General features: G+C 42.3%; 1 protein-coding gene and 1 non-coding gene across 2 annotated transcripts in view; one reads left to right on the forward strand and one right to left on the reverse strand.

Annotated features, from left to right (window-relative positions):
- The first annotated feature begins 595 nt into the window (after positions 1-595).
- Positions 596-27,456, forward strand: part of LOC124605649 (angiopoietin-related protein 6-like) — a 941,284-nt gene continuing 914,423 nt past the window's right edge. Inside the window, exon 1 of the mRNA XM_047137517.1 lies at positions 596-702. Coding sequence (XP_046993473.1) covers positions 688-702 — 15 coding nt within the window. The 5' untranslated portion in view covers positions 596-687. The remainder of the gene's footprint in view (positions 703-27,456) is intronic.
- On the reverse strand, positions 13,058-13,132 carry Trnat-ugu. Its single transcript has one exon. It is a non-coding gene; the product is annotated as a tRNA-Thr (tRNA).

A 27,456-nucleotide genomic window follows, 5' to 3' on the forward strand; every position in this document is an offset into this window, starting at 1 on the left:
TTGGCGAACCGCGAACCCGTTACTACTCCGGCGCTGAATTCGTTGCTCCCCGGGCTCTTAAAAGCCATGAATGATGCTTAACTGACACTAAGCAGCGCGCAACTTCCCCGCAGAGGCCCGTTAATTATTTAAAACAGGTCCGCTTCGCGACCGTATTTGGTCCCCCAGCGCCGGGGGCAGCCCTTTTTCGCGGCGGCCGATCGCCATATGGTTTAATCAGCCCGACGGCACTGGCCGATGCAGTTTTTGACGGCTGCAATCTAAATTACTATCGATACGTCGCAGCGAAAAGAACAAAGAAAAATCAATTTCGTCTTGCAAGCGTGATAGTGAAACAGAAACAAATAGGCGACGAACATCTTAACCGGTTACCGTAACGGGTTGTGGGCCACCGAATACCTTTTGTTCCACCGGCAGCGCTCGATTTGGTCCTGCTGCTCAGCCGTCTTCTTCCTTTTTCCCGCGCGTCGGTCGATTTTTGTCTGCCGCGCCGCCGCAGGTTGCACTATAGGTCAGTGACTAGCAGGTTAACGCGCGGCCCGTCCAGATGGCAGCACCGACGCGGGCCCGTGAGCGCGGCGACAGGCAGAGGTCTCTACTAGTAGTAGTACACCGCCGTTGACAGAAGTCCGTTGGCTTGTGTGCGGGATGTTCGTCTGCTAGCGCGCGGCCCGGCTACCTCCGAGGATGTTCGCTAATCAGGTGAGGCAACACAGCGGAGGGAACAGCTGCAGACTCGTCGGCTGCTGTCTGGCCGACGCACCGGCAGCAGAAGCGCCGCTTCGCGGCACAAACACGAAAATCTGTTTTGTTTTAGTTTACGCTCACAGCGTCGATTCCGCTTATCTCTGTCGTGTCGCACGAGTGAAACGAATAAAACGAGCACCGCACGAGCCTGACTCCTAAGTGTAAGTGACGCGACGCGTGCGCCGACGTACTATAGAAAGGACTTTGAGCTGTGTCAAGATTCCAAACCTTTAAAGAGTGTCCGAAAATAATGAAGTTGGGTAACGGTCTACCCGTATCAAAGATAAGCAGCTGCGGAGCTCAGCTGAGCGACTTTTGTCAGGTCAGAGAGCTGTAAACACAGAGCGTAGAAAGCCAGCTGTTAATTGCATGTTTGAAAGTACCGCCGAACGTGCTATCCACTGTTACGTAGTTTCAACTAAATGAAGCGTCCATGCTGCAATATGAACACCGCGATGATTACAAGCAAGCCAACATTCTTGAACAGGCACAGCAGTGCAATAAATTCATATGTGAATTATAGGAAAAACCGAACTGTGGTAATATTTGTCGCAATAATTTTAAATTGAGAGTTGTCGGTCAACCGCTATGTATGTACCGCTTGTATGAGATTTAAATTCGCATGATATCGTGATGTGGCCAGTATTAAGTTATGCGGGTGTCCAAAATTTCTGCTCGTGAAAAAAAAAAGTTTGTTACACAATTAAAAAGGATTCCATATGTTGAACCAACGTTTTTAACCGCACTCATTTTCTTAGTATTATGTAGGTTTCGAACATGAAAAACTACATTGTGTATAATAAAATTTGCAAAACATGGGCAAAAGTGTATATTTCGTAAAACGTTTACAGTATTGTGAAACATGTACAATGTTTCTTCAATAACCAGTGGGATATATATTCATTATTATTTAATTTTTAAACTTTATTTTACATATGTGGGTGTAGTTTTATATACATCTACATCTACATAATATAGGAAAAGAATTGTTCGTTTCTCTGTTATCATGTTTGCTCTAACATATCTATTAAACAACAGACAATACTATTTTCAGGTTTTTCTGTCTTTATTATGCTCTTAGAACGGTGTAATAAACGAAACAAGCTATCGTTTAAACAAATGACGTCCACCACTAATTCCTCTACGAGTGCAATTTACAACAGTCGCGTCTTTGAGTAGCCTCTGCGTCATTGCGTGTCGGATGGTCGCGAATGTGATTTCCACATTTTCTTTGCGCTCTTTGTGTAGCCAAATTTGTCGTCCACGCAGCAGTAAATCATGATTCTGAAAGGAACTTTGTTTATACGCTGAAGACTTGATTTATTCCCAATACAACGTCTCAACCTTCTTCGGAATACCACGCAACGTACATTTCAGCTGTTATTAAACAAATGCCTACCCAATCCACTTTCGGCTCCCGGAAAAAAGAGCTATGTTCATCTCTAAAAAGGAAAATCAAATATATAAAAATGACAAATACGTTGCAACAAGAATTTATTTTCAGTAGCATAAAAAATAGTGAGCTAAGGCAGGAATTTTTGTAATGCCCAACCACTTATAGCGTAAACATAAAAGCTCTCGGGTAACTGTCAGTGCAAGTCGTGTTGCAATTTAACATCTAGTTTATTGTTAAATGCACTTTTGCTTCCGATCACAGTTTTATCCACTGATGATACTTCCCCAATAAGGGTGAATCTTTTTTCAGACAACATTAAGCGTGTCTGTATCAAAGTTTTAATCGAATGAGAAGTCACGGTCGTCAAGAATATGAGAAGCACTACAATAAACAGCATAATTATGTCACAGTATTGCATTATATTATTTTGAGCTTCCGTCTGTGTGCAAATGAATGAACGCGTTTTATATTGTTTCATCGTATAAATTTCGCAACAGTTTATTACAAAGTATCTTACGAGCAGCTCAGGATGTGGAGGGCGACAGCATTAAAAATGTCATGTTGTAGTAGTTTAAAAGTAATCACCAGCGCAGTTATAAGCTCTAAATCGCAATATTTAATTTAATGGGCAGTGGACATAGACAGCATGATGCTTAAACAAACATTTAAATAGCATATAATTTTCGTTTACTTCTGGACACAGTCACTTTTTTGTGAAACGCCCATAACAGGATTCAGCCACATTGGCCATCGTCAGATGCTTAGAACGGCATTTAGTTTAACACATGGATATTTTAGGCGTTGAGAACAACTACAAGGACCCCAAAGCACGCAGTGATCGATTTTGAGATTGTAGTATGTGTGCATGCTCCTGACATCTGTTAAGTGAACCAGTTCTATTTATATCTGCTATCCCACACTCTACATGAGAACATTCACGAAAAGCTATCTCACCAGTTTCTCGGATATTAAGTTCTATAAGGACCCCAAGTACAAAACATAATTTTGTTGCTCTGCACTGCTCAATTTCTACCTAGAATTGACAACATAATTTAGTGTCTACATGATTCACGTAGTAGTAATACTCAATAATCGGAGGTGTATCGGCTGTTTTATATGAAACTCAGGCCCACAGATGTACTTAATGAGGACCATGAAGTGCTGAATAGGTCATAAGTGCGTGTGTGGTGAGTTTTGTGTCTGGTCTTTATGTTGTGAGTCTAGTTTCACATTAATTACAAACTTAACAAATACCAAAAGGCAATATTTTCACTAGCCTATATAAGGAAATTCTGTGAATTAACATTAACAATTAATGTAATATTAATTAATATTTATTAACATAAGGTGGGTACATTATTTTTTGGTAGGAAGTATAGGATATTGAGACTTGGTTAAAAAGCAATTCAGGCCTATGAGACTAGTGGTTTCTCTGTAAATATGATTTTCACAAACATCTAGTTTCCTCATAACTTTGTTCTTGTGCTTCGGACCCTTATGGTTCTCAGTGCCTCATTCATTCACTAACCGCTGCTCCTAGCATCTGACGACGGCCAATGTGACTGAAACCGATCGTGGCTGTGTCATGAGAAAGTGAATTAGTTAACAAATAAAAATTATAAAAAGTCCATCACTGTTTCCGTAAACGATTTCTTTTCAAATTTAAATAGCTTGACAGACGATGTAAACAGGCAATGTGTTTCACACCGATGATTCGCGAGCTTATGATGGTTAGCTTATTTTATTTTTTTATTGATTGATTTGCTTAACCTGCAAGGTTGGGATCATTAGGTTCTCTATTACAACTAACCAATCTTTGTGTATACGTTACACTATGTTCTTTATGAGATGCATGTTAGTGTCTCCGCCATAAATTACAGTATACAGTGCTTTCTAGTGAATGTGAGAATGAACTGAAATGATTTTGTGTTTTGTATAATGTGAGCATAGTAAGTAAATCTTTGCAGCTGAGATTAGTCATAATTATCTGCCCGTTGAATACGCTACGGAATACAGTGATTTCTTTCTGGCCTCTGCATTTTTCCTTCCTTATCTTTGAGACACTCAAAGCTAGCTTCGCCTTTCCTGTAGTTTATTGCAAAGATACCCTCCTTAACGATCGCAGGTCATCTGACGCCTAAGACTTCAGGTCACTGGGAACTACTATGGCCTGGGGGACTCGTAAAACGTTCGTGCACCCGGTAGTAATGCGCAGTAATTCTGCGAAGAGCAGTAAACACACATCAGCTTTTGGGCTGTCCTGGCTGGTTTAGACTTTTAGCGATTACGTCGTTTCAGTGTGTACATTTTTTGATCAGCTGTAAGATTTTTTTGTGAGCTGGTGTTTCAAGATTTTAATGACGTTCTCTAAAATTCTACTGTTTTCGCCTATCATTTCAAACTCGTTATAGAAGATGACACGTCGAAAATGTGCGTAGCGTTTCTCTGTGGCGATAAAGTCGTCATTCGCGTGAAATCTTGAACGGTACTTGTGTAGACAATATATTCCACCCATATCCCGTAAACAATAATCTAAGGTCTTTGAGGTCTAGACATTTGAGTGAAGAGAAACTACAAATCAAGCATCTGGGAAGATTACACTGAGTAATAATTTATACAGTCAGGCAAGATGTCAAAAGTATTTCATGTAAATATTCTATATAATTAGAACTCACGTGATTATAACAATCTAGCTACAAATAGATAGCCGACAGTTTACTGGCTGTTGCAGTATGGGCATCGATTCCAACGAGATGTAAGTATATACACAAATTGACCTTTATGTACTGCTTTTATAAACGTAAGTAGACTCACCAAATGTTAACATATACAGCTTTATTTGACAATAGCGACATAGCCGAAACAAGCTTGTAGTGAAGAAGAAACGTTACTACTGCAGGTTACTTGGAATTATTCATTATAAAATGAAACAATGGAAGTATATTTTCAGGGAATGATGCCACATAACTCTTGTATACTTGAAAATGTCACGCTACGGTCGCAGGTTCGAATCCTGCCTCGGACATGGATGTGTGTGATGTCCTTAGGTTAGTTAGGTGGAAGTAGTTCTAAGTTCTAGGGGACTGATGACCTCGGAAGTTAAGTCCCATAGTGATCAGAGCCATCTGAACCAGTTTGAAAATGTCACATTATCTCCTTGAGCTGCCGATAAAACACGTTATTTATACAGTCAGTTTCAGCCGTCTGACCATCGTCAGGTTCATAAAAGTATTCACCACATCAAGTTAGGCGAAATATAAAATCGTCATCCTCAGATGAGAAAACGAACTCTCATCATATCGTAATGGCACGATATGATGCTAACAACAGTGATAGTGTATCAATCATGGTTTTATCAGCTGACGACAACGATTCTATATTTCGGCTCACGTGCTGCTACGAATAAATTTATGAACCTGGTGATGGTCAGACGACTGAAACTGACTGTATAAATGAACCATTTTATCAGCAGTCCAACGTGGTAATATGACATTTTTCAGAGACAGTTGAAGTTCTATACAAAGACGCGCATTAATACGCCACAGCAAAGAGGCCCTTAGCCATGCGGGCAGTACCGACAATTTTGTGTCGAGGTAGCATAGCCTAGGTTTAATGTCTGTACTACGAATATAAAGCAGCAGTGATTTCTACTTCCTGTCCCTTTATTTTTTGTGATTGCAGTATGATTCTCAAAGCGCGGTAAATGCATTACTTTCACATTTTGAGGCTAAGTCTTACTATTATTTGGTGACTATTAACTCGTATGGCTAGCAAGCTGCTTGATACTCTTAGCACTTCGTTCCCGTCAGTAGACGGTTGCATTTTCGATGAGCGACTAATACACATTGCGGTTCGGTGCCGACTAAATGTTCATTGCATTCTGACTAACATATACAGTCGTGCCACTAACTGCAGTAAAAGTTGTTAGAATGTGACAATTGGAGATCCCCTAGGGCCGCTAGCGTTGAGAAAGACATTCATCAGCTATCGTTCGTATTACGGTGCAACAAGGAAAATAGCGCAACTCGAAAAACGGCAATTTTAGATAATGTCATTGTGTTCCCCAACGTGCACAAAAAATGTAATGGAACTTACTGCCAAAAATACATGATTTTGAAATTTGAAAGAAGCTTATGCTGTTTCAGTATAAGTTTTATAGAATTAATTCCTTAAACCGTGTTTCCTCAAGTATTGCACTTGTGAGTTATTTCATTGTTCTTGCCGCGTGCGATATGTGCTGTAAGATTAATATTTGTTTTTAATTTTTATCTACTTATTTTTACAAAATTGTTATTATATTTTTCCGAAACAAGCGTTAGTAAAATATAAAGAGACCTGAATGATTGTGAAACAAACGTAAACAGAGCCTAAACTAACATAATTGCGTAGGCTTCCGCGGCCAGAGTCAGTCGACATAAAAGTTTACTGGGTTTGGTACCGCGTCATAATGTAAAAACTACTGCTGCTACAGAAAAGCCAACGTTTCGTTCTGGGTCTAGATGCAGAAGGAGGCCGCTGCAATCGTGGCCGAAACGTTGGCTTTTCTATAGCAGCAGTAGTTTTTACATTATGACGCGGTACCAAACCCAGAAAACTTTTATGTCGAGAGCCTAAACTCATGAATGAAATGACGGAAGTTACAATGTTTTCATAAAAAAATGCTCTCGAAATTGTTTACAGTTGCAGCTTATCCCTATTTCACATAACAAGCTTTGATAACAAGCATTTATTTCTGTTTCTGACTGTTCTTGTGATAGGTAACTCCTTTGACACGCAACGATTTTGCACGGAATCTAAAAGACTGCACGTTCTTGCACTTTTCTCGACTTCTCAGTTCACAAATGTCTGTTTAATGTAAGTACGTCTTCTTCAAGAGATGACCGTTTTGAAGTTTCTGATGTTTGTAGTTCCGGCGTAGCAACACTTACGAATTTCTTTCTGTTCTTTCTTTGAGTCGGCAAATTATCGTTTGTCGTTTTATTATCACGCCTGTGCGGTAGTTTTCAGTTACAGTTATGCTGTTTTACGTAGGACGTTACATAATTCCATACCAGTTTCCAGTTAATGTATTCATAAAATGATTTGGATCAATTTTGTAGTGAACGTCACTGTGTAGGTATGCGACGTCTTTCTGCAGTAAGTCATGTTCTCTGTGCTATCCATTTCATGTACTTAAAAAAGAAATGATATTCTTCAGTAAAATATCAGTCGGTTACGAGACAGTCCTAGCTAAACAACCCTGTAACGTGATGTTTCATAACTCTTGTAGTCTTTAGGAAGCCTACAGAACAACAAATTTGGTGTCTTCTTTTCATCATTCCTGCAATTTATTCCGTTACGTACGCTCCCTTTTCTGCAAATCACGTTACAAAACAATATCATTTGCATTCATTGGATATCGTTTTCAACAGAATAATTGACTGCTCGTTTGGCGCGCAGCTGTCGCCGTGTATAACAAACATGAGCAGTAGTCTCGTGACGGTATATGTGAGAACGCATCAGTAAAGATGTCGTTCGGTTTTGACTATCGGAAAGTAATTTATTCTCACTAGCGTAGGCAACTCATAATGGGTGCATTTTACGGAAAGAACGGAAGAAGACAGCATTCTTTTCATGAGTATTGTTTCTTGAAATGTCCTTTAATACTTAGTATATTTCGTTCGCGTTAGAACCAATACTGGAAGCAATTTTACATTTTGATCTTGCTATCTGAGAAACATTATCAGCTTCCAGCGGTGGTGAAAATCGCTGGCTGTACATTTTTTGTTTTACTTAATGGAATAAAAAGCAGGTAGATATGAGCATTGAGGTGTTAACTAAATGTTTTCTTCGTCAAATAATCAAATGATACGCTGTGTGCTGGCTGGGATTGTCATGATGAAGAATGATGAACTATTTCGCAGTTTTTCTTGACTTCATTGACGTCCTCTGTGCGAGTCAGCATTAACCGTACTTCGATGATCCAGAGCAATGGTCACGACATGTCTAGTACAATCACATAAAGTAACGGCCGTTCTCTTGGATTAGATTCCCCTACGAACTGATTTTGTTGGTTTCGGCCCATCTAGGAACAGTTGATGGCTGCTTGGTTTCCCATTTCGTGCGAATATATCTGAGCTTCGGCTCCTGTTTTGACACTGCGTATCGGGTATGCGTTTCCCCGATCCAATTTTTATACTATTCATTCACAGTTTTCTTCTTGCCTCTGCATTAAAGTGTTTTCTTTTGATACTTTCTTTACCTCATATGCCCGCATCTCGTGGTCGTGCGGTAGCGTTCTCGCTTCCCACGCCCGGGTTCCCGGGTTCGATTCCCGGCGGGGTCAGGGATTTTCTCTGCCTCGTGATGGCTGGGTGTTGTGTGCTGTCCTTAGGTTAGTTAGGTTTAAGTAGTTCTAAGTTCTAGGGGACTGATGACCATAGATGTTAAGTCCCATAGTGCTCAGAGCCATTTGAACCATTTTTACCTCATATGTCGCCTATTAATTAAACGGATATATACCGTGTAATCTCTGACTTGTGGCTAGGAAACTGTAACAATAAAGTAATTTGTTGGTCCTATGTGGGTATGGTTCTGGGGACATAAAATTCCGTTGCAATAATACGCTCTAGAGGAAAATATCCACGCTCCACGAAGAAATAATCCGAATGGGAACCAAAGGGGTCTTGCTGTGAAATGAAATGGTACCACAAATCATCACTCCTGGTTGCCGTGTCAAATTGCCAGCAACAGTCAGACTGGTATCCCACCCCTGTCTGGGGCGTCACCAGACATGATATTTCTGGTCGACGGGTGTCATTTCGAAGCGGGACTGAAGACAAATGGTTCATATGGCTCTGAATACTCTGGGACTAAACTTCTGAGGTCATCAGTCCCCTAGAACTTAGAACCACTTAAACCTAACTAACCTAAGGACATCACACACACACACCCATGCCCGAGGCAGGATTCGAACCTGCGACCGTAGCGGTCGCGCGGTTCGAGAATGTAGCGCCTAGAAACGCTCGGCCACCCCGGTCGGCGACTGAAGCCAGCTCTACCCCAGTCAATGAGATTAAAGGGCAAAGAGGTGCTTGGACAAACCTCAGACAGCTGTGGCATACCAAACGACTGTCGCCTGCCATACGTTCCGACAATCCTTTGGTTGTCATTCGCTGCACCCTTAGAGCACAGCGGTACATCGACGATACTCTACGCCACGTTTTGTCGTCCTTCATGGCACTGCCTTCCACTGGTCTCGTAATAGCTACTACGAGACCAGTTAAAGACGCTGCTATATTTATAACACGAAGGTTACTGGATTGGAGCAGTTTAGGCCTGAAGATGACGTAGTGTAACGTCGAAACTGGTTGCCTAAAAAAAAAAACCTATACAACGGCGATTGGTATTGTTTTTATTGAACATTGAACAGCCGTAGTCCTATACTCTACCAGAAGATGGAGTCACATTCATTGAGCCGACAATCACAGCGGTCCTGCTATGAAATGAAATGACACACCAGACCATCACTCGTGCTTGGCAGCCCATATGGCGGGCAACAAAGTGGTTTCTCACCACTGTCTGGGCGCCTCCAGACTAGGAATGTTGATGTAAACTTGGGCTTAATTCTTCTAGGTTTGAGGCCGCATTGTCAGCTCTAAAATTCCGACGTTTCGGCGACTGATGAAGAAAAAAAAAGAACGAAAGAAATGGTTCAAATGGCTCTGAGCACTATGGAACTTAACTTCTGAGGTCATCAATCCCCTAGAACTTTGAACTACTTAAACCTAACTAACCTATGGATATCACACACATCCATGCCCGAGACAGAATTCGAACCTGCGACCGTAGCAGTCGCGCGGTTCCGGACTGAAGCGCCTAGAACCGCTCGGCCACCGAGGCCAGCAACTGTTGCAAGACGCCTTCCTTAGGGTGTACTGCTAATTGACAATGCGGCCTTAAACCCAGAAGAATTTTATTGACTTGGAATGTTGATATTTCTAAAAATATCGGGAATCCGCTATATCGATATATTAAACATGTCGCAGTCGCCCCGTGTATGTCAATATAAATTATCGATATATCGATTAAGAAATACTGACCTATCCGCTTGTAAAAATATCGGCTGCACGTTGTAGATGTAGTGCCGGTTTTAGAGTTGTTTAGGTATTGATTTATTATTAGATATTCTGTACATCAACAAGTTAGCATCCGGCCTATGCCCCTTAGAGCAGAAAGAAAAGCACTGAGCTGAAAGAAAAACACTTAATTTGCAAATTTTGTAAGTTAATAATGGGACATTGTGCACATGAAAACCTTGTATTACAATACTTTTTTGGCTGACTGTTGTGTTTAGCTAACAACTGTGTACATAGTGCATTGTCATGCAATATTTCATTCCAAGTAACCTCTCACAGCTTCTTTTCTTAATTTGTCATTGGATTCACGTTGAAATAAACTTTTTTTCGCGCTGATGTAGGGAAATGGCGTCGTGAAGCTAAGCGTTGCAGTTTCTGTCGATTGCGTCGATCGACGATTACGTCGCCATTTACCCTCACACGTCGCCACCCGCTGAAAAGACCAGTGTCGTCATTTAGATTGTTGTTCATGATTTTCAGTAACTGTTTTTGAAGAATGCCGATGTGGAGAAGTAGCACACTAGTTGCCTTAAAAATTGATTTTTTTAACGCGGCTGGTGTGCTGTTTCTTCACACGGAAATCTTGTTATTCCATTCACAATGTCATCACGCAGTGCAATCTGACTACTCCTTTTGTGCCACTTATACTTGCTTCACATAGTCAAACACAATGACTGGACGTGATGAAATCCTCAAAAAGTAGTAGGACTCCTTACAAAGTGAAAGTAAAATTATGTCCTACTACAATTTCAAAAGAAAATTTCAAATATTTACTGAAAACTGAGAAAAAAATATAACATAAAATAAAAATACCTGTACTCGATATTGCAATTTTGGTATCGACAATGCGATATACAGACCAACTCGTCGTTATACATCGATACTTCCCGTGGGAGTAACGATGTATGGGTATATCGATGTTTTATCAACAGCCCTACAGACACGTTTTCGCTGCTCATCGGGGCCCAGTTCGAAGCGGAACTCTTCATGACGACAGTTCTGCCCCAATCAATGATATTCCAGGCCGAAGACGGGTCTGGAGACTCCTCGAACATGTCAGTGTTTTCAAAAAAAGAAAATCTGTAGTTGGGTATTCTAAAGCAAAACCCTGCACACTGCACTAACTGAGCAGAGTAGCTGCATAGTCTAGAATCAAGATAACTGTCACACATGTCATTATTGTGCCAGGTTACCTTTGTTTAAAGTCCATTTTCTGCCATAAATATGCATGGTACGAAATTATGTTACAAATGTATATAAAATCTTCGTTGTGGTCTTTTTATATTACAGTGGTATTACTTTTTTATGGCCTTTCTATGAGGGTACTTTCAGAGAAGGGTAAATACACAGTTCATTTCCCAGGTAGGGCTCGGTTTGTATTGAACTTTTGCCATCCTAGCAGCGGACTCCACACTTTCTTAGTTTCGTACGACGCGAAACAACACATCCGACTCACTTCAACCGTTAGGATGCGATCAAAGGGTCGCAAGTGGGTGCAGCGATTTTAACATTCCACGATGGCGTCTTTCACTTTTTCGACGCAGCTTTTTGTACATGAAGGTGCGAAGTCATGGTGTACCGACTGGGTCAGGGGGTTCAAAGGCTGGAGGAAGAGGAGAGTCTAGCAGCTGCAATAGCTCTTCACGGAATAAAATCATGTCGTATTTACAGCAGTCATTTGGTTAGGGGAAACATCACCTTTTAACAACCAGAATGCTAACACAAACTGTACAGGGCGATTCAAAAGGTTGCGCATAAATTGAGCTGAGAGAGGAGTCGAAATACAACTTTGGAATAGGAACTAATGGTCTTGAACGAAAGAATATGAGATTGCCGTTATCACTGACTACTGCGTTGTTTTCCATAACTGAAAGAACACCACTATAATGTTAAAGCTAGACGAAAGAACACAGAAGACAATCAAATGAATGAGAATGTGAGCAGACTGGTACACTAAAAGATATACTACAGTGTCCTCTACATAGCGATAACAGGGATAACAACGTTGTAGATATGTAACTTCACTCTGTATAAAGAAGTGTTGATTTCTGGCCATCTATAAACAAAACTGAGAACGAAATTTACCAAAGAGATCTATTGTGATTCAGATCTCAAAGATATACAAATAAATGTTAAGCTCATCCTGGATTGCTTCAGTTAAACAGGGTGCATGCATGTGCGAATGGCGTTGTAATGTGAAGACACAACAGTGTTTAAATACAGACGTTACAGCCATAGCCTCGACGGGCTAAAATGACGATATTGGCTGTTCGTCTGCGGGAATCAACAGTGTGCGAGCGTAATAAGTGTTGTGGACTCGCGCGACCTAGAAGTTTGGGCCAATCCTAGAGGCGTGCTCGGATAACCGAAGCGCTTCGGCCATCAAAGTTTAGATTTTCGGCGGTTTTTCTAACTCGCAAATGCGAAAACATATCCACAACACCCGAAGTCTGGACACTTGAGATAAGCCGAGATGTAGACTAACCAAAACGGAAGATAGCTTCCGAATAAAAATGTTAAGTGCATAACCAAATTGTGTTTAATACCTGCATTACAAAGCAAAAATTCTGAGTGACTTAAAAATACATCCATTATAGTCTACGGATGAACCCCCTTGTTGTTACCGAACAATGCTTACTTGTTTGCAATTCCGTGCTGGCATACCAGCAACAATTCTGTCCGAAAGAACAGATGCCATTGGTGACCGTGCAGCTCTCTAGAATGAAATTACAATTAAATCAATACCATTAGCTGCTGACAGGCGTTGAAATACATCAACGGGACAGTTGAAAATATGTGCCCCGACCGGGACTCGAACCCGGGATTTCCTGCTTACATGGCAGACGCTCTATCCATCTGAGCCACCGAGAGCACAGATGATAGTGCGACTGCAGGGATTTATCGCCGGCACGCTCCCCGTGAGACCCACATTCTCAACATATAGTCCAAACATTACATTCGTAGTGCCCCTGCCATTATACACATTACTCACGGCAGACAATCCACCGAGTACCGTAAGAGTTCAGGTAATTCGTGTGCATCCACACTGAAGTAGTTCATCAGCCGGTTAGCTTTAACGATATGAAGATGGCATCTGTTCTTTCGGATATGTCCGAAAGAACAGATGCCATCTTCATATGGGATATGTCCGAAAGAACAGATGCCATATTCATATCGTTAAAGCTAACCGGCTGATGAACTTCTTCAGTGTGGATGCAAACGAATTGCCTGAACTCTTGCCAGATTTTGCACAGTGTATTTACATACACTGATGACTGTCCTTGCAAAACTATATCATTGTGTGACACACAGTTCAGGAAATATGGCGTAATAAACACTGAGATGCCTGAAAAACTAGCTTTTCTTGCAATGGAGTCTGTTTAGCCATTAAGAACAGATACCATTTTGAAGCTGCAGTCATTGTGAATCAAAACACAAAGGAATTAAAGACCTTAGCTGCCATTGGGCACTGATTTACATCGACGATGCCGGTCGGAGACAAGTTTTCAACTTGCCCCATTGATATAAATGGCGGCTAATGTCTTTAATTCATTTGTACGAGTATATAGATTATGGCTGCAAAGGATTTCTTGATTGTCGAAGTAGAAGTTACAGCGTGTTGAATGGAACCGCTCGCCGACCGAAATATAGGCAGATGTATACTCCCGATGAATTAGTTCAAGAAAATATTCGACCAGTGTACAAATTTATGTCCAGTAAGGATTTGCTTAAAGGATGCACTGGTGCCAATACACAAAATAATAACGAGAGTTTCAACGTATGCCTTTAAAAACTGGTACCGAAATATCTTCATTGTGGGGCAAAAACTGTTGAAGTAGCAGTATCTATAGCTGCAGGTATATTTAACGAAGGTTATTCATCTATTCTGAAGACTATGAACGTGTTACTGATCGTCATAGCGACGAACAGCAAAAATACCGGAGATTTATCTGACAGGAAACGCGTAGAGGCAGAGAACAAGGAATGTCTGTTAAGAGTCCGGACCGAAAAAAATACAGCACAAATTCAGAACCAGAGCACGTGAAGTAAGAGGAAGGATGTCTCAATGTACCTGGCCCCGCCTGTTTGCTGTGAGTTTTGAAATAACTTTTTTTGTTGTTGCTCTGAAGTTTAAATGAGTTTTTCTCGCAACAACATTTTTCAGCGCGTAAGCTTTCTGGATCCCCACGGGTTAACCGATTCGTTTGATTTTTTTTAAAAAAACAAAGGGTAGTTAAATTTAGCGAGAGCTATTTAATTCGAATTTTAAATATTTTTTTCACACATTTGGACTTGGAAAAACATGCGAAGAAATTGACATGTTTTTTTCAAATAGCTGCCATTTTTTTTCGAGGATTTTTCAAAACCACATCGTGATGAGGCCTCCCCAAATTCATTATAAATATAGAATTTTCTGTTTTTATGGTTCTGACGAATAACGAGTGTGTACAACGCTTCATGCAAACCAGGACACATTGCGAGGCGTATACTTTGACAAGGGCTGCAGCCGACGTGTTTATTATAAGAAAAAATGTTTTCATACACGAAAGTACACTATGTGATCAAAAGTATCCGGACACCCCCCAAAACATACGTTTTTCGTATTAGATGCATTATGCTGCCATCTACTGCCAGGTACTCCATATCAGCGACCTCAGTAGTCATTAGACATCTAGAGAGAGCAGAATGGGGCGCTCCGCGAAAATCACGGACTCCGGATGTGGTCAGGTGACTGGGTGTCACTTGGGTCATACGTCTGTACGCGAGATTTCAACACTCCTAAACATCCCTAGGTCCACTGTTTCCGATGTTTTTAGCGAAGTGGAAACGTGAAGGGATACAAGCAGCACAAAAGCGTACAGGCCGATCTCGTCTGTTGACTGACAGAGACTGCCGACAGTTTAAGAGGGTCGTAATGTGCAGTAGGCATACATGTATCCAGACCATCACACAGGAATTCCAAACTGCATCAGGATCGACTGCGAGTACTATGACAGTTAGGCAGGAGGTGAGAAAACTTGGATTTCATGGTCGAGCGGCTGCTCATAAGTCACACATCACGCCGGTAAATGCCAAACGACGCCTCGCTTGGTGTACGAAGCGTATATTGGACGATTGAACAGTGGAAAAATGTTATGTGGAGTGACGAATCACGGTACACAATGTGGCGATCCGATGGCAGGGTGTGGGTATGGCGAATGCCCGGTGAACGTCATCTGCCACCGTGTGTAGTGCCAACAGTAAAATTCAGAGGCGTTGGTGTTATGGTGTGGTCGTGTTTTTCATGTTTTTGTTTTGCGTGGCACTATCACAACACAGGCCTACATTGATGTTTTAAGCACCTTCTTGCTTCTCACTGTTGAGGAGGAATTCGGGGATGGAGAGTGCATCTTTCAACACGATAGAGCACCTGTTCATAATGCACGGCCTGTGGCGGTGTGGTTACAAGACAATAACACACCTGTAATGGACTGGCCTGCACAGAGCCCTGACCTGAATCCTATAGAACACCTTTGGGATGGTTGGGAACGCCTACTTCGCGCCAGGCCTCACCGACCGACATCGATACCTCTCCTCAGTGTAGCACCCCGCGAAGGACGGGCTGCCATTCCGCAAGAAACCTTCCAGCACCTAACTGAACGTTTGCCTACATGAGTGGAAGCTGTCATCAAGACTAAGGGTGGGCCAACACCATATTGAATTCCAGCATTACCGATGGAGGGAGCTACGAACTTGTAAGTCATTTTCAGCCATGTGTCCGGGTACTTTTGATCACATAGTGTATGTATCATAAATTTATAGTATCCCCATTTTAACAAAAATAATCCTTGTATATAAAAGGGTTGGACCTCCACCCATTTTCCGTGTGTCTATATGAGAACCTTTCCTTAAAGGCACAGTTGGTAATCCGCTACGTGGGTCCGATCTGGGTATGACTCATCTCCCTGTCTCACAAACTAGCGCGCTGCGCGTTGCGCTGTACTGGAGGTCCACTTTCTTCCGTTTAATATAACCATACAAGGTGATGAAGCTGGCCCTTACCGATGTCGTTTTATGCAAACCGCAATGTTACATCTGGTCTTAAAAAACTATGTGTGAGATTTTCATATTATCTCGCTCGCTGCACGCCAGTTATTAGTCCCATAGAAAATGTGAACGGACCCTTATGTAGGAAAATGTTATGTGGTTAAAATTTGTATTGGGACACGTTTTCGCTAGAGGCCGAAGTTTTCTAGTTATTCGAGAGAAACGTACAGAAGTGTCGTTCAAAGGCAGCCCCCACTGGTCAGGATTTCTAGTATGTCGTTCATAGCACTCCCTCCTACAACAATACAAAAATCTTCGATTGCACGAATTATTTCCCCCATATTCGACGTTTTTTAGTTTTCATTGACTGACATTATTACACCACCGGCCCAGTCAAGCACTTACGTTTGTGTGAAGTTTACCTAACAATTTTGAATTTTACCTAACAATTTTTTGAACTTTAACCGCATAAAATGAACAATTACATTGTTATATTCATCAGTCCTTCTGACTACGAAACTACTTTGCTTGTAAAGGTTAACTTTGGATTGAATTCTCAACGTAATTAGTTTTGGCATAACGTTTACAAAAGCCCCTCACGGGCTCGTTTAAATCAGTAATGATAATGAAACAGCTGACTATGCTGTTGGTGTAATAACCCAATGAATAAAGACCAAAAAAGGTCGAATGGGAATGGTTTGTGCAATCGGAAAGTTTTGTGCAGTGGTATGACAGAGGTCCACGAACAACATACTAGAAATCCTTACTGGTGACTGATAAGTGTGGGGTAGAGGTGCGTTTGAAAGTCACTTTTGTACTTTTTTCTTGAATAACTCGAAAAGCGTGGCCTCCAGCGAAAACCAATCCCCGTACAAAAAAGGTCCTGCTCATTTTTCTATAAGGCTAATAGTTTGCGGTTAGTGAGCGAGAGAATATTAAAATTTCGCGCGTGGCTTTTCAAGGCTAGATACAATACTGCGGGCTGCATAAAACCACATCGGCAGGGGCAGCTGAATCAATCTGCTAACTTTTTACTTGCCACTGAAAGAATATGGAAGCAGAGTTTCAACGACTAAACATGTGAGGAACTGATCAATAGCAACAAAATAACAGCGTTGCAAATCAGTGCCTCGCCGTCAGAAAATACCTGACATACTGTACCAAGCGTACGCACACATGTGACTCAACTACAGCTCATTTGTTCACTATTAAAGGAACAAAAGGTCGACCCTGAGCATTGATACACACTAGAAAGCGATTCTGGCAAATCACTACTGCGCGCTGAATTTCATTTCCACTTTTTGCAGCACAGGCACGTGTTATACTCTAGGTTAAAATCTTTGGCAGTCGTGAGCGTTTCCTTGTAGACCACTTCTTTTAATTTTCCCCTCAGATACACTATTGGCCATTAAAATTGCTACACCACGAACATGACGTGCTACAGGCGCGAAATTTAACCGACAGCAAGAAGATGTTGTGATATGCGAATGATTAGCTTTTCAGAGCATTCACACAAGGTTGGCGCCGGTGGCGACACCTACAACGTGCTGACACGAGGACAGTTTCCAACCGATTTCTCATACACAAACAGCAGTTGACCGGCGCTGCGTGGTGAAACGTTGTTGTGATGCCTCGTGAAAGGAGGAGAAATGCGTACCATCACGTTTCCGACTTTGATAAAGGTCGAATTGCAGCCTATCGCGATTGCGGTTTATCGTATCGCAGACATTGCTGCTCGCGTAGGTCGAGATCCAATGACTGTTAGCAGAATATGGAATCGGTAGGTTCAGAAGGGTAATACGGAACGCCCAGCTGGATCCTAACGGCCTCGTATCACTAGCAGTCGAGATGACAGGCATCTTATCCGCATGGCTGTAACGGATCGTGGAACCACGTCTCGATCCCTAAGTCAACAGATGGGGACGTTTGCAAGACAACAACCATCTGCACGAACAGTTCGACGACGTTTGCAGCAGCATGGACTATCAGCTCGGAGACCGTGGCTGCGGTTACCCTTGACGCTGCATCACAGACAGGAGCGCCTGCGATGGTGTATTCAATGACGAACCTGGGTGCACGAATGGCAAATCGTCATCCGTGTTTGGCGACATCGCGGTGAACGCACATTGGAAGCGAGTATTCGTCATCGCCATACTGGCGTATCACCCGGCGTGATGGTATGTGTTGCCATTGGTTACACGTCTCGGTCACCTCTTGTTCGCATTGACGGCTCTTTGAACAGTGGACGTGACATTTCAGATGTGTTACGACCCGTGGCTCTACCCTTCGTTCGACCCCTGCGAAACCCTACATTTGAGCAGGATAATGCACGACCGCATGTTACAGGTCCTGTACGGGCCTTTCTGGATACAGAAAATGTTCGACTGCTGCCCTGGCCAGCACGTTCTCCAGATCTCTCACCAATTGAAAACGTCTGGTCAATGGTGGCCCAGCAAATGGCCGGTCGCAATACGCCAGTCACTACTCTTGGTGAACTGTGGCATCGTGTTGAAGCTGCATGGGCAGCTGTGCCTGTACACGCCATCCAAACTCTGTTTGACTCAATGCCTAGGCGTATCAAGGCCGTTATTATAGCCAGAGGTGGTTGTTCTGGGTACTGATTTCTCAGGATCTATGCACCCAGATTGCGTGAAAATTTAATCACATGTAAGTTCTAGTGTAATATATTTGGTCCAATGAATACCCGTTTATCATCTGCATTTCTTCTTGGTGTAGCAATTTCAATGGCCAGTAGTGTAGAAGTCCAGAGGTGTTAAGTCTGGTGAGCGTGCAGGCTATTTTGTGTTCCCCGAACGGCCGGGTAAATAGGCTCTGTTGTGGCTGTGCCCTATTGTAATATTTTGTGGTTCTTGGGTGGATGAGGAGAGGGTGATAGGAGGGTGACCGGTTGCCTTACAACACAAAATGTACATGTTGTTAAAATAAACTTTATTGCAGGGAGCAATTGAGTATTGCAATGATGGCCAGCTGAAGTTTTGTGGTTAACATCAGTAAATAATACGTCCTAATTCTTGAATCTTGTAAGTGTCCATATCACAACTATATGCAATGGCTAACGTTCCTTGACAACTAGCTAAGGCGCGAGGCGACGACTATCACTGTGGAAGACTAGAGCACAGGGCGACGTATTGAGGTGCAATGTGAATTGAGACCCGATGCGACGTACTAAGGCACTGAGACTGAGAGATTGACACAACTCGGTCGGCGGCGGCGTCCTATATGCACGCTGCGCAGGGGGCGTTATCGGCGCGTAGCCAGAGGGCTTGTCTTGGCCTTGTCTTGTCATAGGTGCGCCTAGTTCAGCGCCTGCTATACAATGTTTCCCAGTGCCGACCGGTGTGCTGGCAAGACGTACGCCAGCACAAGCTCCGCCTTTTTTTTGTAAAAAAAGAAAGTCTGCAATTATCTGCGCAGGACGGGCGTACTATAGTCATGTTGGTAATACGTGGTTTGCTTTTTGTCCAATGGCATTTCTACCGACAGCCGGCCGGTGTGACCGAGCGGTTCTAGGCACTACAGTCTGGAACCGCGCGACCGCTACGGTCACAGGTTCGAATCCTGCCACGGGCATGGGTGTGTGTGATGTCCTTAGGTTAGTTAGGTTTAAGTAGTTATAAGTTCTAGGTGACTGATGACCTCAGATGTTAAGTCCCATAGTGCTCAGAGCCATTTGAACCATTTTTTTTTTTCTGCCGACAACTGCCCTAGTGTATCTGTTAGGAACTGCAGAAACTTGTAGCTATTTAGAGTCCCATCAATGAAAATAGGGATCAGTGATGCGTTTCTTGAAAATCCCACATCGCACGTTGACAGAGCAAGAACGTTGTCAATCCATTTCTCTCAGCCAGCGTGGATTTTCAGTTGACTAGTAGTGCATAGTGCAAAAGATTTACTTGCCATGGTTTGTAAACGATGATTCATACGTAAAGAAGATTTTTCGTACAAAAACCGGTTTACTGCGCCCCATTCGGAGAACTGTAACCGATTCTAAAGTAATTACCAAGGAACTGTTGAAGTAGAGAATTGCTTTGGAATGTAATATACGCAAAACACTCATGGCTGATCCCGCTCGTACATTCATGCTGCCCCGTAGTGACATGTGAACTGTGTTTACCACTGCTAAAATGTTCGCTGCATTTCTCTCATTAGTTGCTGTTCTTTTTCTTCGGTATATTTTATTCTTCATACTTTCAATTTATTGATTTTTTGTTGTTCCTTGCAAAGACAGATTTTAGGAGCTTGGTACTATGACGATGCAGTGCGTCCTGAAAGTCGCTGTTCACTGGCTTACAAAGTATCGAAGTAGGTTAAAAAGTTACGTTGGACATTCGAAACAAAGTTGGCAGAACACAAGTTGGCAGAACTGTTCTTTCATGGATACGCTATTGCTTTTTAAATCATTCCATTGTTGCGTAACATTTAACAGTTCGATTCCACTGATGAAAACTATTAAATGCGATGTGTTATGTTTAGATGTTCAATTTGTTTTTAAGTTATGGTGCTTTCAACTGAAGGACGTATTTTTCTTGTTGAAATACTTATCGACAAGGCGATTAAATGTCGGAAACAGCTGTACCTCATCGTAATGCGGTTCCTCGACTTACTGAGAAATTAGGAGAGACAGGTTTAGTGTTAGAAGCCGAATGAATTGGAAGTCCACACAAACTAAACGAGCAGAACTTGTTGGATGTTTATAACTCTATGCAGCAAATCATTGGGCCAATTTGACAAGAAGAAGATAACAGATTTACAACCGCGCTAAAGCGGGGAGGGAGACATTTAAATTTTTCGCATATAAAGTGACAGCAGAGCAAGATTTAAAAGGTGCAGATCATGAGATTCGAATACATTACTGCAAAAGATTTACAACTTTTGTTCTAAAGAATACCACCGAAATTCTTGATGTCAGCTTGTATTCAAACGACGCATGGTTCCGCCTCTCTGGCCATGTTAACACCCAAAACACACGAGTACAGCCAACAGAGAACACTAGTGCAGAAAACTGGCGTGTGTGTAGCAATAGCGAGACGGCAGACTATTGAGCTTTTATTTTTTGTAGAAACTTTCAACAGTGCACGTTGTTGCTACATGATCTACGACATCTTTGGCCAACTATAGGTGATGCTGCTGCGCACACCACTACTCGTCTTCTGGAAGTGTTCTTTGGGAACGTGTTATCTCAAGAAAGCCTATGCCCCCCTCTCTTGTTGGACCTTGCTTCGTCAGACTGTTTTCTTTGGGGAGCAGCAAAATCTACGATGTATCACAATCGTCCCCCCACGCTTTGTGGCTTAAAAACTGAAATAACCTCGAACGTGAGAAGCAAATCACAACTAGTCATGCAGGAAGTGTTCTCCAATAAAATTAATCGGGTCCAGAGTTGCGTAGACGCCCTTGGACGTGATTTCCACCACATATCGAAACTCCTGAGCAACTTTTCGAACAGCCTGTACCTGCAGCATAGAACCACACCACTGCTCTAGCAGTCCGGCAACCTTCGCCATAAACGAAAGTCAGGTCCACTTTTTCAACTGTGGCATACATTGTGAAGATTTGGTTAGCTTCACGTGTTGTCTGTTTGCTACAACAACGAACGATACACAGACGGACTTAAAGTGGCCGGCCGGAGTGGCCGTGCGGTTCTGGGCGCTACAGTCTGGAACCGCGAGACCCCTAACGTCGCAGGTTCGAATCCTGCCTCGGGCATGGATGTGTGTGATGTCCTTAGGTTAGTTAGGTTTAGGTAGTTCTAAATTCTAGGGGACTGATGACCTTAGATGTTTAGTCCCATAGTGCTCAGAGCCATTTGAACCATTTTTGAACTTAAAGTGCGCATGCAAACAGACGGACCGTATCTGAGTTATATATTTGCTTATATTTCGTACAGTAGGATAGACGTTTGAGGCACCTCTTCTCCTGACGCCTGGGCACTTGTTTACGGCGATATTATCTTTTTACTGCTTGATCAAGTCCCGCAGATATTATCTCGCTGAAGAGGCTCTTCGAAGGCTATGCCATAATACGGCAGCTGTAAACTGACCGGTGCATTGTTTCGATATGAAATAGAAATCGCGATATAACCTCTTTGCCCGTAGCTAAGCAACCCAGTCATTCGCGTCCCGCCAAGGGCCAGGCGCTGTCCCTGCTACGCCGACTTAACGGCGATCTGCATGAGGTCTCTATGAACCGTTGACTACTGGTAACTGGAGGATGGCCATCCAAGAACAAGTATGGGGAGATACGTGGGGCATGGACGCTACGAGCAACTGTCGAAACTGAATATCATTTCTAATGACAATGTGTGTTGTTATTTGTCAGCTTAAATACCTGAGAAAGATGTCGCTCGGATTTGGTGTAACTCGGCCTTGCTAATTCGCCTACTGCAAAGCGGGACTGCTGAGCGTTTGATGCACTCGTTTGGTGAGGACCTTAAGGTGTAGATGGCACGAGCTGCTGTTCGGAGTCGTCTGCTATGTCTTAGGGTTCTTTAATACTATGTACTTTAGGCTTGAGGTAACTCCGATGTTACGTGAAGCGTTTACAGGTTTCACCAACTTTTATTAGTAAAATTCTTTACGTAGCAGTTACTTCTTTTTATCAGCTTTGAACACTGTCGATATTTTATGAATATTGTTTGAGCTTAACCTATAATTTATTGTGTACTCGGAGTTAAGTTTACTGTCTGCCGTTCTAGTTGAAGCTACGTGGGCGTCATTGTTAGAGTTGTTCTTTTATAGGACTAGCCTGAATAACCTCAGTTTCAATTCAAGCTATGTACATTGTCAATGGTTTCTGTCCGTCTTTCTGCTGTTTAAATTTTATTGATGCAGTATCTTAAAGAACTAGGCTGAATCGTTTGCATCCTTCTTAAAGAGTTCAAGTAATATAGTTCATGACCAGCTCACCAACTATCTAACTACTAACAACCTACTAGACGAATACCAATCAGGTTTCCGTAAACATCGAAACACAACACCCGCTCTGATAAAGGTGACAGATGACCTGAAACTTGCCATGGACAGACAAGAAGCGACTATCATTTGCTTCTTAGATTTCAGCAAAGCATTTGATACTGTCGGCTTCGACATCTTACTAGCCAAACTTAGCGGTCTAAATTTCTCACCAAGCGCAGTGCAATGGTTTCGCTCACACATGACGTCTCGTCAGCAACCCGTCCTGTCTGGGGATATAAAATCACAATGGCGGCAGGTAGTGTCAGGCGTTCCCCAAGGCTCAGTATTAGGTCCTATACTCTTCTCTCTTTATGTCAATGATGTGTCATCGGTCCTGACCTATTGCAAATACCATATGTATGCTGATGACCTTCAGTTGTATCTAAGTGCGAAACCAAGCAATCTCAAGAAAGCTATTGAAAATTTCAATACTGACCTCGATGCACTGTCAAAATGGGCACAGGACATAGGTCTAAAACTAAACCCATCTAAAACCCAAGCGGTACTTGTTGGTCACTCTAAGCTCATTAGCCCAAAACATCGGGAATCCGTACCACCTCTTATCCTAAATGGAACAAATATTAACTTCTCGCCCTCAGCAAAGAGTTTGGGAGTAATAATAGATGAAAATCTAAATTGGACAGAGCACGTAACTGCAGTGTGCAAAAAAGCATCAGCATCCCTTCATGTCCTACAAAAATATAAAAAACTCTTCCCTTTCGATCTGAAATAGAAATTAGTACAAACGCTTATACTCCCAATCATTGACTACAGCGATATTATCCTACAAGGCCTCTCTCAGGAAAATTCCCGACGTCTAGAACTGGTCACGAATGCCTGCGTCCGATATATCTGTGACGTTCGACTTTTTGATCACATTTCACCAGCATATGCAAAATTGTCCTGGCTGCGTGCAGACAAACGCAGAGATTTCCATACACTCTGTCTCATCTACTGCCTTATAAATGTACACTGTCCCTCATATCTCTCCTCGTCCCTAACACTCATGTCGGAACAACATGACAGAAACACACGTTCCCATCATAATAAAATCCTCTCCGTTCCACTGCATCGCTCAGTCACCTTCTCCAAGTCTTTTACAGTAGCGGGAACCCGACTCTGGAATAACCTCCCTCGTTATGTTAGAGAACTTAAAAACATGACCGGCTTCAAAAAACAGTTAATGACGTATCTACTTAAGCAACAGTAATGCCTTCCTCTGTACATGAGTGCACTTCACCTCATTACTTCCCTCTCTCCCCCTCCTTAAACCTCCCGTACCCAAAACTCGCTATACTAGTAAACATCTACTTTACACACCAAAATATTAATGTACATCTGCACAAACCTTCATTACTATTGCCAATCTTTCTCATGTTTGTCATTATTATTTGATTTTTTTTTACTGTTATTATTATTGCTTTCACCGTAATCTGTATGTATAGCACCTGATGTAAAAATACTGCCAGCATTTACTTTATTAGGTCTTAGTCATGTTTATCATTATTATTTGATTTTTTGTTTTACTGTTATTATTAATGCTTTTATCATAATCTGTATGTATAGCAACTGTTGTAAAAATACTTCCGCATTTACTTTATTAGGTCTTAGTCACTAGTCTTTATTCATATTGTCACTAGAGTAAGCTAATTTTCTCATTTAAACTATGTTCATGATGTTACTCTGATGTGTGAAATGCTGCATGTGTGGAACACTGGTCCGATGTAAGAGAGGGCCTGATGGCCCTAATCTGATCGGGTTAAATAAATAAATAAATAAATAAAAATAAATATTTGTCAGGTCGAGGTAAATCCGATTCCTCAGATGATTTTGTAATGGCCCTTAGGTTGTTCTGTATTGCTGTGCTTAGAAGTGTCAGTCCACATCTTGATTAAATGTTTAGTGCTGTTCCTTCATTGGAACAAGGATTAAGTGAAGTTTTTAATTTGCCTTTTGTAGTAATGCTTTAATTTTACATTCTTAGGTAATGAAGTAACTGAAAACGTTGTTTTGTCTGTTGTAGAATTTCATCTTGCCTTTTATTGAGATTATTTGACAGAAGCTCTGAGCGTTCTCGCATTTTCAAACATCAGACGGAATTTTCTCGGTTTTCAAATATTAAATATTTTGTTACGTATTTTACGTTCATTTGGAATTGTTAAATTTCAAATGTTTAGAAGAAAAATATTAATGCTTGTTAGATAAAGCCTCTTTTGTACGACGTGTGATGTTTTTGTGCCCTGATTTGATGAAATATTTCATAAACATCATAAATTACCTGTGTGGGTCAGAAAATTCTCCACATTGTCCTCGACAATTTAGCGACAAACGCGCTATGACATACTGAATTTATCTCTGATGGCCCGTTTTAGCTGCCTGAACCTGTATATTTGGGTGTAGATAAGCTACAACTACAGGTCAAGTAATTTCAGTTCCAGGGAAATTTTCACTCTGCAGCGGAGTGAGCGCTGATATGAAACTTCCCGTCAGATTAAAAATGTGTGCCTGACCGAGACTCGAACTCGGGACCTTTGCCTTTCGCGGGAAACTGCTCTACCATCTGAGCTACCCAAGCACGACTCACGCCCCGTCCACACAGCGTCACATCCGCCAGTAGGCCTACAGTGTCTCCTTCTGTGAAGTTTGGAAGGTGGGGACGGGGCGTGAGTCGTGCTTGGGTAGCTCAGATGGTAGAGCACTTGCCCGCGAAAGGCAAAGGTCCCGAGTTCGAGTCTCGGTCCGGCACACAGTTTTAATCTGCCAGGAAGTTTAATTTCAAGTCATCAACAAATCTTTTAAAAAATGTCGACACCATGACACGGCATAAATACACAATGAAAACACAGTTTCGTACACGGAATTTATAATGGAGATTGCGGCAACATGTAAGTGTAGCACAGCCGTAGTGACGTCACTAAGTAGTGAGAGGGCCTCTAGGAGTAATATAGGACACACAGTGAAGTGTGACGACTACGAGCTTAATAGGGTATGAATTCCGTTCTTATTGCAAAGCTGCTTGCGGCTCGCTTTGGGTCTGGAGCAGAACACTGCGAATAAAACACGATGCTGGAGCGTTCCTAAGTTATTCGTCATCGTCTTGTCTTGTCTTGATAGACTAGCTTATAAAACATAAAAAAAATTTGCAGCCAAGATAAGCATCGTCAAAATTTGTAAAACATAATAAAACTGTGTGGGAAACAAACATACGTTACCCACAGTTTAGGGTCACCAACAGCTGTTCGTGACGTTACACTACGGATCACGTACGTTTGTTTACCGCACAGTTTTACTGTATTTTAACAAATTTGACGATGCTTATGTTGCCTACAAGTCTTTCGGTGTTTTATGCTCCAGTCTGGCGAGACGGGTACACTACTGGCCATTAAAATTGCTGCACCAAGAAGAAATGCAGATGATAAACAGGTATTCATTGGACAAATATATTATACTAGAACTGACATGTGATTCAATTTTCACGCAATCTGGGTGTATAGATACTGAGAAATCAGTACCCAGAATAACCACCTGTGGCCGTAATAACGACCTTCACACGCCTGGGCATTGAGTCAAACAAAGCTTGGATGACGTGTACACGTACAGCTGCCATGCAGCTTCAACACGATACCACAGTTCTTCAAGAGTAGTGACTGTCGTATTGTGACGAGCCGCCATTGTCCAGACGTTTTAAATTGCTGAGAGATCTGGAGAATATGCTGGTCAGGGCAGCAGACCAACATTTTCTGTATCCAGAAAGGCCATTACAGGACCTGCAACATGCGGTCGTGCATTATCCTGCTGAAATGTAGGGTTTCGCAGGGATCGAATGAAGGGTAGAGCCACGGGTCGTAACACATCTGAAATGTAACGTCCACTGTTCAAAGTGCCGTCAATGCGAACAAAAGGTGACCGAGACGTGTAACCAATGGCACCCAATACCATCACGCCGGGTGACATGCCAATATGGCGATGACAAATATACACTTCCAATGTGCGTTCACCGTGATGTCGCCTCCAGAACCTGGATTCATCCGAAAAAATGACGTTTTGCCATTCGGGCACTCAGGTTCGTCGTTGTGTACACTATCGCAGGCGCTCCTGTCTGTGATGCAGCGTCAAGGGTAACCGCAGCCACGGTCTCCGAGCTGATAGTCCATGCTGTTGCAAACGTCGTCGAACTGTTCGTGCAGATGGTTGT

This window comes from Schistocerca americana, chromosome 1 (genome assembly GCF_021461395.2).
Source record: "Schistocerca americana isolate TAMUIC-IGC-003095 chromosome 1, iqSchAmer2.1, whole genome shotgun sequence".
Classification (NCBI taxonomy): domain Eukaryota; kingdom Metazoa; phylum Arthropoda; class Insecta; order Orthoptera; family Acrididae; genus Schistocerca; species Schistocerca americana.